Here is a 16,925-nt window from a genome sequence, read left to right as displayed (position 1 = left end):
CGCACCTTTAATTCACTGCCTCAAAATGAATAAATGAAAGAATCGCTGATTCTGGCCGTGATCCTTTTTCTGAGCGTCTGAAACTGGTGCAATCAATCATCCTGGTTATGGCTGCACAAGGGCACAGTGGGCTGTTTTTTTTCTTTAAGCTTTCAATGACTTTTAATTCATACAAGTTCCTTTTAAAGCTTGTATCACCTTAGTTGTTTAAATTCAGTTCATCTGCCTGTATTTCACTTTGAAATGGGGGAAAAACATCACATTTATCTAAGTTTGTAGAGTGTTTTATCAGACACACACACAAATAAAAAAAATACTGTTGTTAAAGGGTTTAGGACACAATATTTACTGTGTGGCATTTCCTGCAAACACAAACATTCACATATTTCAGATATTCTTGAGCAAAGAAAAAAAAAGATTAGAAATTAGAAATTGCAAATATAAAATTGTACTCAAAAAAAACCCCAAAGTGACAATAAAAAAATAAAAAGGAAAAAAACAAAAAGCAAAGTAGAAGAAAAACAAAATTAGATTAAATTTTGGTTATGTAAAAAGATTTTAAAAAAAGATTAAAAAGGAAAAAACAAAACACAACGTGAAATTCTGGTTACGTAAAAAAAGTGATGATAAAAAAATAAAAAGGAAAAAAACAAAAAGCAAAGTAGAAAAGGAAAAAAAAATAATGTGAAATCCTGGTTGCGTAAAAAAAAAAAAAGACGATACAACAAAATAAAAGGAAAAAACAAAAAGCAAAGTGGAAAAAAAAAAGTTAAATTCTGGTGACGCCATCAGCAAAGCCGCACTCATTTTCTTTCTTTTTTTCTTTTGTAATTAACTAATTTTATTGACAATCTGCAAATTACAAAATATCAATGGAAAATAAACATTTTTCAACACACGTGACCAAATTTAAGAAAAAAAAAGTTAATAAAAAAGAAATAAATAACTAAAATCAAGGATTGTAGCAAGGCATTTAAATCCACTCTAAGAAATGTTAGCACAGTAGGTTGTGGTCATCTTTATTTTATGTCTCTTTTTTGTGGCTAGTTAAAATCTAGATGATCAAAAAGCACAGCATTTTGTTGTCATTTAGAAAACTCATACTAAACATGTGTTTAAGTACATTTAAAGTTTAAAAATGAGGTGATGTTTACTTTGCAGGACACTAAAATGTCCAAATATGAGTTTGTTCCTTTTTCCATCCGTGGTGAATGTGTCACAGTCATGCTTCTTTCCTTTCCCGTCAAAAACCTTTTGTGGAAAAAGTGTCAATGCAAATTTTTCAGTTTCCACATGTTGCTCATGGGATGTGACTGTGGGCGGCTGTACCAGTCTTTGATACTCTCAGTAATGAGCAGCTTGTCCAGTTAGCAACAGGAAAGGAATCTCCAGTCAGTAATTAAACATATTTTTGGAAATTAATTAATGTGACATAGAAACACCCTGTCACTCCCTGTGTTAGCTGCTGACACCAGGGGGCGCATTGCATGCAGCAGAGACGTGTCACTGATCTCTGAGTAACTTTGACAGAGTTATGCAGACAGTGTGTTTTAATGATGAGGGGGTTTCTCTGAGGAATTTTAAGAGCAGTCGTGGAGAATGTGGACTCAGGCCTTGGACAAGCAGACCCCGTGAGTTTCACCGAGAGGAAGATGATAAATCACAGACAAGTGTCCATTCAATGTGTTGTTCAGGGGTTATTTTAAAAGGCGGGAGCCAACACCTGCTTTGTCTGAAATACAGGCGCTGACCACAAATCACGGCCCAGCAGCAGCTTAATGCGCATGCTCTGCTTCGGCTAACATTAGCTTAACCTTTCAGAGGCCACTCATCTGTTTTATGGGTTTTAACCTGAGCGGCTGAAGAAGAGCACAAATATGAGCTTTTCATAACTCAGAAAAACAGTCATACACCCCTCGATGTGTTTACACAGTTAGCTATAACGCTAACTCTGCTTCAGCTAGTTAGCTAAACAGCTCCTAGCTAGCAAAACTCACCGAGTAAATAGAGGAAATAAAACGAAGCATTACTCAACAGCTGGTCATTTTAGTGTCATTTCTAAAAGAAATAACTGAAATAGTTATTAAAAGTCCCCAACACGTTGTTGCTAATGTTCTTAGCAGTTAATAGCAGCTAATGTTCTTAGCAGCATGGGAACTGACAGTTTCTTAATCACTTCTCTGTGAAGTGGATAAAAGGCCTTTTAATTATTGTCAATAAGAGTCTTTTGAGTTAAATTGGAATATTATTGAATTTTGTTTGGTATGTTTGGTATTTCCTTTCCAACTTCTCCTTTTATATCAGAAAATAGTGCAGCTCCAACACCACTTTTTATGCCAAATGCAATGTTTCCTCAAACAGCAGTTGATAATTTCAGCCATTAACACTTTTCTAAGAATTATTTGGCTCTAAAAATAAATCCAGTTTGTCTCATTTATTATCTTTTTTATTTTTATTTTTATATATATATATATATATATATTTTTTTTTTGGTATGTTTATTTAGAACATTCCACAATATACAAACTCTCACTGGGGATAATAAAAACAAGGTACTTTCTGTTCCATAACAAAACAAAACAAAGTGAAAGTAAAAAAAGAACACAACAACAGTCTTAGAACACAGAGGGTTACGTAATTATAAAGGCATCCATAAATAAAGAGAGAAATCAAGCAGAGTTACAGATAAAACAAGGTTCAGTATGAAAAACTAAAAAAATAATAACAAAAAATACTCTGAAATTCTAATTTAAGTAAATACATATGTGGTGAGGGACATAATACATATGTGGTGGGGGACAAAAGTTTGAATTTGTAGTAAATTAAGTAAAATAAGTTGTAAATGCAACCATACATTTACCTATACATTGGTATCAAAAACATTAACAATTAAGGTTAAAATGAAAGATTGTGTGCTAGATGTCACAGATCCTTGTGGCATTTTTGTCTTCAGTCTTTTTAGAGAGAAAGAATAATTTAAACTCATTCATGAAGCAAGGAAAGGAGGGCCTGTGATTTCCCCACTTAGCACAATGGATATGGTATTTACCCATCAATAAAATAAGATTGATAATCTCTGAAACAGAATTGTCCAAACCGTCCATGTAATAAGGAATGTGATTCCCTTCAAAGTTAGGAACATCATTTATATTTAGTGAAACCCAATTTTTTATATCCGTCCAAAAGGACTGAGACATTGGGCAGAAAAAAAAATAGATGCTCCAGTGTTTCATCATTATTATTGCAGAAGGAGCATAATCCAACCTCAAAATTAAATATTTTTTTGAGGAAACTGGAAACAGGATAGATCTTAAAATAATTTTGAAATGGGTGTCTCATATATTATCTTATAGCTATGAGTAAGTTCTTTTCTTCTTCTTCTTCTTCTTGGCATTTTATGGCGGTTGGCAAACAACGTTTTGGTGCATTACCGCCACCAACTGGTATGGAGTGTGGATCGGGATTCTAACTAAAACGTACTTATTCTACTAACTAAAATTATTATTATTATTATTTTTAATTATAATAATAATTTTTAATAATAATAATAATGATAATAATAATATATATCCTCATCATTAAATTTGTTCTCTTAAGATACTGTAATAGCGCATCATAACTTTTATCACTTGAATTTTTCTGTAAAATATCTATTAAGTCCAATCTCAACCTCTTTTCTGTGAGTTTGCAATGAGTAAGTACAGTTACAGTTTTTATCGTTGTTTTAGTCACTCCGCTCCAGAATGGCAGAACTCCGGTCCAGGTTTTCCATCAGACCGACCCGCTGACTTGGAAGAGTCAGGTAAAGTCCCGTCTGTGTGTGCGTGGCTCCGGATCCAGTTGCTACAGGTGGTTGTAGTATTTTCCGGGTTTTTCTCCGTACTCTTCCCACTTTTCCTTGTGTGTTTTTTCCTCCCAGCCTGGGCTCTTGTCTGGTTGATTTGAATAGACTTCAGGAGGTAACGTCTTCAGCGTACAGCAGCACAAAGTCCCATGCTTTGAAAAACAGGAATATGGCGGGATTGGTGGATTACAGCGCACACAGCAGACACACGGAGGGAAAGCGTCTTGGATTCATGCTGGAGCTGTGACTGTGACTCGCTCCGACACTTTTCGTCCTCTCTGGAGTTACTGGAGAGAAATAAAGATGCCGTTTCACCAGAGGAGCATCGAGCCGCGGCGTGTGACTCGGTTACCGGGGAGGGATGGCAGGAGGGCCGGGGAGGACACCGGGAGGCGCAGACTGCGGAAGCTTGTGGTGTTTTCATCGCTGGATGAGGTTGGCTGTCACACTCTGACCAACATGATCCACCAACTTTCAGACCTCTCCCGACATGCCAGCGACATCTTCCTGGGCATCGAGATGGAGGCAGGGATGGTGTTCAGGAGGTCCTGCAGGATCCAGGGACGGCTCCAAATGCTGCAGAACCGAGTCCGCACGCTGGATCCCAAAAACGTCAAAATACGTAAGTTTGAAGTTCTGGGAACTTTATGGTGGGGTGCTGTGTGGGAGTCTGCAGGGGGGGAACTATGGAGACTTTCCTGGTACTTAAGATGCTGTTGTTGTTTTTTAATGTACTCTTTAAATGTGCATCAGTGGCTCTGCATTATTGACACCTGTGTATGGAGTAGTTAGAGTGCCAGATTACAAAAATAAATCTATAAAAGAATAAAAAAATAAATGAATAAATTATAAAAGAATCTATAAAAGAATAAATGAATAAATAAATAAATAAATAAGATAAGAATCTATTAAATAATAAATAAAAAATGAATTCATATAGCTACTTTCTTTCTTTCTTTCTTTTTTATTGAGCACTTTTCTATTTATTTTTTTATTTGTCTATATTAATACTTTTATTAGCCTTTTCTTTCATAAATTCTTATATAATTTATTTATTCATTCATTTTTAAAATTATTCTTTCAAAGATTATTATATACTTAATTCATTTTTTATTCTTTTATAGATTCTTATATAATTCATTTATTAATTCATTATTCCTTCATTTTTTTTATTAATTTATAGATTCTTATATATAATTTTTTTAATTAATGTATTTATTCTTTTATAGGTTCTTATATAATTAATTAATTAATTTTCTTCTCCTATAGATTTATTTTTGTAATTTGGCACTCTCACCACCCCATACCTGTGAGCCATGATAGCACAGCACAGGATAAAGTATGTTTGACTGGAGAAGTATGGCTTTACTTGGGGCTGCCCTGTCAAAATTAAAGTCTTTGTGCGTCAGGATGGTGGTCAGGTCCAAGGTGAAAGTCACTCTTCATCCAGCGAAGAGAAAGAGGAGGTGTGTCTGTGTGTCATGACACAGGCTTATGTTAATGTGGACGTTGGTCCTGACAGAAATGATGGATTTCCTCTGGTCGTGCTCTCACCATCTGTGGAGGTCTTCAAAGGACACAGGATCACAGGAGGCATCTCGACCTGTTGCCCCAGCTGCTGCTGCTGTTTCTGGCTGTTATAAACTGAGTGGTCTGACTGGGAGATAAATGGAGAATCAATAGTCTTTGCAGCAGCCTGTGCTAATGGCTCAGGGTTTGTTTGGCTGCTCCTGTAAAAAGCTAAAGCTACCTGGTGTAGCCTCAAACAGTGGTTACACATTAACTCGGACTTTGGCTTGTGTTTGGCGCCTGTCCTGGGCCTGTCATGTTGTCTGCTCAAACACAGATTTAAACCTACATTTCCGCTTGTTTGTTCCTCTGCTTCTTGTTCAATGGAAAGTTATCAGAGCCTTTGTTTCCCAATATCTAGAATTCATTCACATTAGCATCAGATTTTTGTTTTAACATATTAAAATCAGAATTCTTTGTTTAAAAAATCTTTGTTTTTCAAATTTAAATCCTGCATTTTAGTCTTTGTTTATACTAGGGCTGCAGCTAACGAATATTTTAGTATTTGAGTATTCTACTGAAAAGCCCATCAAGTAATCGAGTAATCGAGTAATCGAGTAATCGGATAAAATGCATTTTTGTTTAGTTAAAGAGCAGTTATTTTTCAAATGAAAGTTTTTCTCTTTAAGAAATATAATTTTCTGATCCAGCATGTCAGTAAGAGCACTTGCTTTGGTAGCTCCAAAATCTGTAAACACACTTTGACACATTTTTTGTGTCTTGTTCATCTCATCAAATGTTGCTGACCCAAATATCACCCGTTTGGTAGAATGACCCATTAGTCTCCAAACTCCAGGAAAGGAGCTAGCTTTGTTGCTAGTTGCTATTTTGTATAAGAGGTAGCTTGAGGGGTCTGAAAACTCTCTTAATATGGCCTCAGCTCTATTTGAAATACCACTCTTTGATCTTTTTAAATTAAACGATTCCTCGAGGCGGAGAAGATTACTCGAGTAATTTTGTAATCGAGTACCTCGAATCATTCGAGGAATCGTTTCAGCTCTAGTTTATACACTGGGTTGGAAAAAGTCGCCACTTTTCTCCAGCTGAGGGTGAATGTGCAGTTTATGGGACACAAAAAATGTCATGATTCAACTTTTTCACACAGTTAAGTGTTGAAAAAGAAAACTAAAAACCATAAAAACATATCAAGGAATCACAATTTGAACCGAATCAGCACCCTAAAACATAAAAAATAATCCAATCATGAGAAAAACATATCGCCGCAGATCTAGTATGTACATGTAGTTAAGGACTAAAGTGTCTCATTGAGTCTCGTTTGGGCTCTTTGTTTATGAAAAAGTCAAAATAAGTTGAATCAGACGTGGAAACCAGATCCTCTGACTGTATTTAAAGGAGGCTTGAAGCTGTGAGTCAGTGTCTTTGTTTCTTTCTTCCTCAGATTATTTTCAGCTCGTCTCTGTCTGACTCACTCCATCACACACAGATTTATGAAGCGGTTTCAGGGAGTTGAAAAGCTGAGCAGACACCTCCCAGACGGCGGTGAGCGTGGCGTATGATGAGCGGTAGATTAGCCTCTCACAGGCTGTTGATCCGTGGAGCATTGTTGCGTTCCTGACAGCGAGCAGACGTGGAGCTGAGCCTTTGTGAAGTCACATGGCCTGGCTGGAGGACTCTCCTGTGTACCTGTTGGAGCTCTGGTGCAGTCCTGAGGTGGGGCTGGGAGCTGCTCTCAGAGGTTAGCCTGGTCTAAGCCGCTCATTGGACGGAGGTGTGAGCGAACACACTGGAATGTGGTGTGTGACTCGCTGAGCGATGTGTGTTTGCCAGCTCCCACGTCGCCCCAAGGCCAGCGCTGCTGTGCCCAGGCTCAGACTTTATGTTCGTGACTGTGAGACCTTCCTGTAAACACCTGTCTGTGAGGAATGCCTCCTCCCCCGGAGCAGAGTCATATATGACATGATACAGTGGAGTATGTATTAAATACATGTTTGAACAAATGTACACGTATGAAGGTGTGCCGTGGTATTCATTAGTTACTCAGGTGTAATTCAGGTTTAACCTCAAAGTCAAGAAACTTAGTGATGTCATAACTTTCCTGTGTTTGATTGGCTCAAAGTTAGATTTTCATAACTAACATCTGAGAGTCTGTGAACATTTAACTGCTTTCTAACTTTGTCTTGGCTCCTTTGGGTCAGGATTCCTGCTCCAACCTCAGGTCGGAGGTGGATCATGTTACTGGGGAGGGGCACAAAGAGGGGCCCCTATATGCTGGTAGACTGACATTGAAGAAAGGACACAGTGACTTCAGTGTGTGTGTGTGTGTGTGTGTGTGTGTGTTTACCCCTGCTGCCAGTGTGATCACCAGGAGCAGTTTCTTGATAAGCAAACAGGATCTTCCTCTGGTTTGGTTTGTCTCTGTTAATCCACTCATGATGGCGTCCAGTCAGAGGTCAGAGGTCATTCCTCAGCCTTGGAGGGGACCACCTGACACTCCCTGGGTCGAGAGTTTAAACAAAGTGTGGCTGACTTTGGTTTCTGTGGCCGTGCTCTGAGGGTCAGCTGAGCTGTAGCTGTGTAATGAGCTGATCCTGTCACACCTTGATCTGTTGTTATCACAGTTTAACAAAACAGACTCAGACAAAAACAGTCTGAGGCGTGTCATTGTTACAAACACCATCCAGTCTTTGAATGGAGTGAACACAGACTGTAGAATAAATGGACGTAGTCTCGAGCAGTCAAGAAAACCAAAGTAAGAAAGTGTATAGAAAGTGTAAAAAGCTCCATAAGAAAATAGATGCTGACAGCTTGTCCATCATTGTCCAGTCAGCCAGCCTCCACCTCCACAGGGTCCAGGACTGAGCTTCTTCAGCAGTCTGTTCAGTCTCTGTCTCCTGGATCCTGTATCCTAGCATGATGCTACTCTGCCCTCTGGTATTCCCTCTGTTGCTGGGTTAGCACAGCTAGCTCGTCCATCTTATTGGAGATAGATCTTACGTTCCCAATAACGATGGATGGAAGGACAGGTCCATGTCGTCACTTCTTAGCTCACACCTGAGAACCAGTACGTCGTCCTCACCTCCTTCTCCTCAGCTTGTGGGAAACATCTGGCCTAGCACCAGTTAGCATTGACATGCTACAGGCTGCTAACAGCTAATTTCGCATGTAAACAATGCAGCCATGGTTACATGTAGGATCTCCAGACAAACACAGGAGAAAAAGTAGTAAAAATATCTCTGAAGACACAAAAAGTTTGGTGTCCACGACCAACAATGAACCATACAAAGTGATGATCCACTCCAAATACAGAGATGACGAAAAAATTGTTTGTTTTTTTTAAAATTCAGATCCCTAATTTTAGTCTTTATCAGCTGGGCTGGAAAAAGTTGAGATGTCAGATCCCCTGAATAAATCCTAAAAACTGACTGATAAAGTCCTTTTTTCACATGGTCTGGTGTTAAAGGAGTCTGACGTAAAGTGTCACAAACAAAGAAACAAAAAAACAACCATCTTCATCCTCTGATAAAGTTTCATGTTGTGGAAATATTAAAACACAAGTTTAACCTCTTCTGTTGATGCTTCTTCGCTCCAAACAGCTGTAGAGAAGAACGTGAACAGAAGTGAGCGTGATCTCCACCGCAGTCAGGGAAATAACGATCTCAAGCAAAGCAAAAGCTGTAATTTGAGTTTGACAAAAAAGTTTTTTTTCATTTGCATTTTATCTTAGAGTTTCTGTCAGACAACAATGGTCTCAGTGTCAGAGATGTTTTAAAGGGCGACTTTAATCTTCAACCATCTCTGATCTTTAAACAGAGTGAAACATGAAAGCTCCTCTGCTAAAAACAGATCTGATGAATTGGGGGTTTTTCTATTTTAACGCTGAAAGTGGGTCAAACTGGTGAAGGTTAATTGGAGTTGGAGGAGACTCGCACACTCCTCCCTGTGGGTTATCTTCACGTCCACTCACACACACACACACACACACACACACACACACTGATCTTAGGAGGACAACCTGGATGAGACATGTTTCCAGCTGCCGGCTGAAGTCCAGAGTTAATCCTCCTCATGGACCCAAACGGTCTGAGCGCTCCTCCCTGCCTCGGTTATTTATGGACCTGTCTCAGAGCAGGTCTTTCATCTGCGGCGTCTTATCATGTGGACTACGTGTTGCTTTGTGTGTCTGTGTGTGTTTTGGCGTGTCTGTCCATCGACATCCTATATTTTGTGCTTTAGCCCAGCTTCTCGAGGCAGCCAATCAGAGTAGAGGAGGGACGGTCCAGACAAACGGCGTTCCTTATCACATGACAAACAATAACAGAGCACAGTCACGCCTCGATGGACTAACTGCTGTTTATCTTTGCTGTCTTTTCCTGTTTGCCTCACACTCACACACACACAAACACACACTCACTCACTCACTCACTCACTCACTCACACACACGCCCACCTCAGCTTGCTCCAGTCACCATTCACTGAGCCAGCCAGGATCTCCTCCATTCATCAGCAGGGAGCAGTCATTACGCAGCCAGAATCCACAAGTCAGTTCCCACAGGGCTCCTTCCAGCCACGGAGCCTGGCCCAGTTCTGGAGGTCGACCTGGTCCCACGAGGCACAAAGGAGCCAGAGACAGAGAGGTCCAGAGACAGAGCGGTCCAGAGACAGAGAGGTCCAGAGACAGAGAGGTCCAGAGACAGAGAGGTCCAGAGACAGAGAGGTCCAGAGAGACGGGGAGTGAAGGAGAAAAAGCTGAAGAAACAGAGGAAGAGTGGGAAACTTGTTTTACATTCCAAGGAAGTGGAAGAGAGCTGCCATTGAACTGTGTCTGACTCTGACTGTGTGTGGACAGCCCGCTCTCACACTCCTCTGTGAGCCGCCCAGGATGTAGACCCAGCCCTGGAGAGGCCAGAGAGGAGGGCTAGGAGTGAAAATGCAGAATGTTAAAAGAGGAAGCTGTAACTAGCCAGAGAAATTGCATTTCCTTGCAGCAAATGCGTTAAAATGCTGTAGCTCAAGACGGAAAAATGTGGCAAAAGTAGTAGAAGAAAAGAAGTTATTTAAGTTGTATTCCTTGTGCAAAAAGTTGTATAAATAGTGAAAAAAGCAGAGTGAGTTAAAGAGGAAGTTATGATTGAAAGAACACACACGCGTTTGTTCCTGAATGTTTTGATGAGTTTGTTTAATCAGCTGTGTGAGATGAAAGGTTGTCATGGTAACCTGCTCGTTAGGTTGTGGAGAGCTGCACCTGTTTAATAACTGAGACAGAGGATGAACAAGCGAAAAGCAGGGTCCAAATCTACTGCAACTGTGCCAAAACGGAAAGAGTTATTAGAAAAACAGTTATATCGTAAGAATCTAAAGACTCTGATGAACACAGTGATGTGTTTTACATGTCTGTAGAGCCAGAAATGAGCACAAGACAGCAAGTTAAAAATGTGGTTACGAATGCAGCTGAGCTGACGATGTAAGTTGGAGTTAACATTACAGCATGTTGCAGGAAAATGAGGTTTTGTCTCACATTTTGGCATTTTTGGGCCAAACAGCACAATATTTAGCTAAGACACTCCCCTTGTTGGAAGCAGGAGAAGCCATGAAACATTTTGATGTATTTTTATGTCTCTAGAGTGAAGATTGTGGAAGTTATGACAGTTTGTTTGATAAACTTGTAACGTCTCAGCAGCAGCCTCCTTCACTCTGTCAGCTGATGTCACACACTAAGACTAGAGATTTTTGTGAAAGTTTGTGTTGCTTAAACAGTGAAATCTCAAAAACTGTAACAGAAATCTAAAAGTTACGACATACATGTGGAGCCAAAAGATGTGTTAACATTTTGAAGCAAAAATGAAGTCTGTAAGTGGAAGTATGCTGAAGTAGTAACATCTCAAAGTTGAGGGAGTTTCAGGCGGAAAAGCTGAAGTTTCCCATTCATTTAATTGGGCAAACTTTGTCAGAAAAAGCTGAATAAATCAAAAAGTTTAAGGGTTAGAAATGAGAAAAGTCATAGCACACATCTCCTGAAGAAGATGAACAGTTTAAACTTGAATGGTTAAAACTGGTGAAGATTTGAGGAAGTTATATTGTGGCAAGAAACGTATTAAATAATATGTTGAGATGCTGAATCAGCACTTTAACGTAATGAACAGAGTTGTTTGTCTCTCAAAGCAATCTGTGTCTTTTACACACACGTCTTCCTGACCGAAAACATCCTTAAATTTCTGACACTTTCCTGAGAAAAGCGTCTTGCAGATAGCGTGACATCCCCTCTGGGATTCAATCATTGCTTTCCAGTAACACGTGCACGTTCCCGCTCTCAGAGGAGCCAGATGCAGAACTTGCAGATTGGTGAGTTGGCAGTTGTGAGTGTAATCCAGGGTTTAACCAGCCAGTGGAGAGATAAGTAAGATTTAATTCCTGCTGTAGGGTCTCCTCTGATGAGCGGCACATCCTCATCCTTCGTCTGCCTCTTTGACTTCTTTACGTTGATGCAGCACTCTTCTGGTTTCACTTCTTTCATTCACAGCTGGTGAAAGTCTGTCATCCCTAAACAGACCAAAAAGCACCAGAATCATTCTTTAACTGCAGATATTAGAGCAAGGGTGTTCAACCTGCGGCTCTGGAGCCTCGTGCGGCTCTTTGACTCCTTTGCAGTGGCTCTTTGTAGCTTTAAAAAAATATTATCAAAATAAAGAATTTTTGTTTTTCTTACAGAGTATAATAATGATAAGAGACACTGACACTAAATAAAACCATGTGTTAACATTTTGTTAAATTAGATATGCATCACTTCTGTCAAAACAAGCTTTCAATTTTTGGGGGGAGATATTTGGAAAAAAAAATTAATTTCATTTTTTGGAAATTTTTTGCAGATTTAGGATTCCAGTTTTTTTTAGTTTGCAAATTTTTGCAATTTTTTTGGAATTTTTTTTGGAAATGTTTCATTTTTTGAAAATTTAGCAAATTTGCAGTTTTAAATTTGGATTTTTTTTGGCAAATATATGACAGTTGGCCATTTAAAAATAACCAACATTTTTGCACGTTTTGCAAATTTGTCATATTATTTAGATTTCTTTTCTTTTTTTTAGAAAATTTTGCAATTTATTTAAATTCTGTAAATTTAGCAAATTTATCAATTTTTTAAACTACATTTTTTTAAACTGTTTTGCACATTTATTGAGAATTTATTGAGTGGCTCCTTGTAGCTTTAAAAAGATATTTTTGAAATAAAGAATTCATATTTTTTTTTACAGAGGGTAAATATGATTAAAGACACTGACACTAAATGAAAGCATGTTTTAACATTTTCTTGTAAATTTTGTTGAAATTTTACATGTTTTGAAAATTTTACAAATTTGCAGTTTTGAAATATCTTTCTCTTTTTTTTGGCAAATATATTGCAGTTCGCCATTTTAAAAAAATGCCATTATTGCATGTTTTGCAAATTTGTCATATTATTTAGATTTATTTTCTTTTTTGGGGAAAATGTTGCAATTTTTTGAAATTCTGTAAATTTTGCAAATTTATTGAGAATAATAAACTAAGACATGCACAATTTTACAGTCACAAAAAACTTTGCATTTCAATACTTATTGACTAGATTTTTACTATGTGTAGCACATTTTTTAAATTTATTTATTTTTGTCTTTATTATAAAGATACAGAGGATTTTGTGGCTCCTGAATGACTTTAATCCAGCTGAGCGGAGGCAAAATGGCTCCTAAGAAAGTAAAGATTGCAGACCCCTGTATTAGAGATTTGAGGAGGAGTAGATGTTCGTTTTAAATGAACGTTAAACTCAGTCAGTTCACCCTGTGGGGAGCAGAGCAGACGCTGAACTCTCAGACGTGACGTAAACTCTTTGGTGAACCAGTCGAGCCTCATTTTCCAGATTTTATTTTCTGCCCAAACATTTCTGCAGCTCGTCTGTGAGTGTGCACAGACGCCTCAGCAGGTTTCCTTGTCACTCTCCCTTTTTGTCCCCCTCCAGTCTCTTCCTATAGCTCTGTCTTCCTGTTATTTCATATGGCTCCCAGACCTTTCCTCTTTTCCTCTCTCATCTCCGTCCATCCTCTGCACTTTGATGTCGGCTCGCCACGCTGACCACTACAAAGACACGGCCCTCTGCTCGCCCTTCATCTTCATCTGTTTTTATCTCACTCTATACATCCACCCCCTTTTTCTAGATCTTTCTACCTTTTAATCTTCCTCCACATGTGGATCTTTACTGTGACAGTCGACATGTGTTTGATATTTGTGAAAGTGAGGAACTACATCTGTATGAACGGCATCATCACGTCTGTAAGGTCGTCCTCATGTGTTAGCTCACACGGGCTGTGGAAATTAGCATTCATCATCACTGAGTTACATAACTCGTTTTTTCTGTGGTCTCTGTAAAAAATGTGTTTGTCAGCTGTGATACATCACCATCATCATCATCCTCATCATCATCCTCACAGGCATTTCCAGGAACACTGGAGGCTCTCTCATTCATCTTAATGTACCAGATGTGTCGTCAGACACTCTCCATCACATCCCTGCTTCACTGGAATACACACTGAGGCCGTCACTCTGTGTTTGTGTGACAGGAAGTCAGAAACTAAGATGTTTTTGTTTATTCAGTAAATTTAAGTTTTATAAAGAGGGAAGTTTACCTTTAGTCAGCCGAGGAGAGACAGTGGGGAGTACCTGAGGCTGGGGGTTGGACAAATGGAAACCTCTAATAAAGTCTTAAAAACTGCAGTTCATCAACTGTCCACTAGGGGGTGACTCCAGAAACACCAAAACCACATACACACTAGTGGCGTGCAGACTTTTTGAAGGGCCGGGGTGAAAAGAAAAAAGGCACATTCTGTGTATTCTTGCCACTGATAAGGGCACCATGTTTCGTCTGTTCCTAAGGCCAGTGGTTCTCAAAGTGTGGTCCCAGGACCCTCAGGGGGTGTCCCTGGAATAATGGTAATACTGTGCTGTATATTGAAAAAGCACAAACTGGGACCTCTTGAACCATTAAAATCAGCCAGTTTTTACCGACGCTCTTGCCCAGTTTAGTTTTGTGCCATGAGATCAGTTAAATATCATGGTATATGATATTGCAGGAACCAACATGATCATGGTGGAAACTTAAGGAAAAAATAACTTAAAACAAAAAAACCTGGTGCCGACATTTTCTCAAAGTTTACCAAATAGATTTCATGGAAAATATAAACTTAGCCTGATTCTATGGCTGCAAAGTACTTTATAGTGCATTATTTGTTATTATTCCATTTTATTAATTAGAGATAGACCGATATGGATTTTTTGGGGCTGATACTGATATTTGAAGCCGATATTTATTTGCAGTCAAAGTGAAAATATTGGCATAAAAAATTTTGAACAACACAAACTCCAACACTTAACTGCATTTCATGCCTTCAAGCATATGTTTATCAAACAGCTCCCATACCTAGCAGCATGTTTTATAAAGTTAAATGAAAACTTAAAAAATAAAAAGCTAAAGTTCTCTACAGTAAATAAAGTTTTCAAAAAATGTTGATGTAACTGTAATAAAACTGGACTGAATTGAGTTTGTGCTGCTTTTACAGGCATTAATGCAGTTGAATTAATTTTCTGTTTGGTTTTACATGACTGATTTTAAATGACCATCCAGGGCTTCCATAGGTAGACAGAGAGAAACTCAGTGCAGAGAAGCATCAGAGTCAAAACAACAGTTTTGAATGGGTTTCATATCGGCTGTCAGATTTAAAAAAAAGGCCGATGCCGATATGCCCCAAAATGCCAAATATTGGCCCTGATAATCGGCCCGGCCGATAATCAGTCTATCCCTAGTATTGATACTTTCCTAATCAGTGCCCCCCAAAAGGCAGTTTATCATGTGTTAACAGCAGTGTTGCTGCTGTTTTTTAACAGTTCAGTTTTTTGTGACGCGTCTGAAACATTCAAAAGGCTCTAATGATCAGGTCAAAGATTTTACTGTTAGTAATCCAAAATGAGCCAGCGTGCAGTTACGGCAAAACAGGAAAAACATAGATAAAACTCAGTAAAAGATGACGGTGAGATAAAACTAAGGTGAAATGACGGTCGACAAAAAATGCTAGAGCTTCCAGTCTGAGGGTCTGCTTTGCTTTGTTACAAACCTCCGGCACTGCACACAATAAGTTAAAATAAGGAATAACCACACCCCTGCATTATGTCACAGCAGTGACATCATCAACATGATGACATCATCAATGCTAACATGAAACCTATTAAAAGAAACAGGCTGATTCTTTTAGTGTCTACAGGCAGTTTTATTATTTGGCACACCCATTCAAAAAGGCCAATTTTTACAGCAAAAACATTTTTTTTCCAGTTACTGATTATATTCAAATAGTCAAACTTGATAAGGGATGACTTCGCCTACGGGCTGGTTCCTGTAAGTTCTGCTAAAGATGCTAAAGATCCACCTCCTTACTCAAACAATGCTAGGCTGATTTAAACCTTTTCAACAGCAGCAGGCTCCAAACTGTGAAATGATAGAAACTTTTAAGTTTCTGAGAAGACAAGATGAATCTAATCAGTGATGTAAACTGTGTTCATGTGTTTTACATCAGAAAGTTTTAATCAGTCTCAGTTTACAGATTGTAGACTCCTTCAGATCTGTCGTGATCTATCATTGCTGAAATATTTGAACCCAGAAACAGAATAAACAGAAGAGATCTTGTGCCAAAATGTGACTCCTCCCCCTTGATGACATCATCACGTCAGCTTACAGACTTCCTGTGTGATGTTCCTGTTCAGCAGGACGGTACAGTACATAACAACAAAGAGCAGCAGGTGGTAGCTCCTCTTACAGAGACATAAAGGCCGTTGTTCTCCTCCATCAGCACTTTGCTGCTCCCACAGCCTGGACACACACACACACACACACACACACACACACACACACACACACACACACACACATACACACACACACAGCTACATCCTGACTCTCTGACCACCTCAGGAAAAATAAACAGGGATTTTCTGCCACATCTGTCACTCCTGCCACTTATCTGCTGCACACATGGAAACACACACAGACGCACACGCCCGTCTACACAAGGTGCAGCCAGTGCTACGTGCTGTGGTCTCCACAAAGATGGCCGTCAGAGGTCATGGTGGAAACATCAAGTAGAGCTGAAGAGGGGAGAGCACAGTGAGCTTAGTGAATCCTCACTGAAAGAAGCAGCAGCTGGTTCAGGGGAGGAACGAGTGTTTGCTCAGGCAGGCAGAACATCAGCAGCTTGTTAGCCACATTCTAAGCCACTCTTTGCTGCTGCTCTGCCTGCCTGCTGTGCAGCCCATCTCTACCCCAGCTCCTCCTTTTGTGTCTGATTTTACCTGTGTCATACTTAGGTATTGTTACTGATGCTCTGCTCTGCTCTACTGGTGGTCTTTGCTGATGCTCTCCCTGCCTTGGCTTTTCATGTATGAGAAAAGAAAGAGAAAGAAAGAGAAGGCAGGTGTGCTCTTCCTTTCTCAGGCTTTTGCTTTCTGCATAGGAACATAGTAGGGCTAGCTTCAGGAACAGAGTTGA

General features: G+C 39.2%; 1 protein-coding gene across 5 annotated transcripts in view; it reads left to right on the top strand.

Annotated features, from left to right (window-relative positions):
• The first annotated feature begins 3,887 nt into the window (after window positions 1-3,887).
• Window positions 3,888-16,925, top strand: part of nhsl1b (NHS-like 1b) — a 143,342-nt gene continuing 130,304 nt past the window's right edge. The window contains exon 1 of one of the 5 annotated variants that reach the window (XM_074684855.1): window positions 3,888-4,466. In XM_074684855.1, the coding sequence (XP_074540956.1) occupies window positions 4,148-4,466 (319 nt within the window). In that variant the 5' untranslated portion in view covers window positions 3,888-4,147. The remainder of the gene's footprint in view (window positions 4,467-16,925) is intronic. The other 4 variants (XM_074684858.1, XM_074684854.1, XM_074684867.1 and 1 more) reach the window with 4 other exon arrangements.

The sequence above is a fragment of the Halichoeres trimaculatus genome, unplaced genomic scaffold, assembly GCF_033239565.1.
Source record: "Halichoeres trimaculatus isolate MK-OKI-2021-1 unplaced genomic scaffold, fHalTri1.1 fHalTri1_scaffold_13, whole genome shotgun sequence".
Classification (NCBI taxonomy): domain Eukaryota; kingdom Metazoa; phylum Chordata; class Actinopteri; order Labriformes; family Labridae; genus Halichoeres; species Halichoeres trimaculatus.
This window is presented reverse-complemented; position numbering and strand designations above follow the sequence as displayed.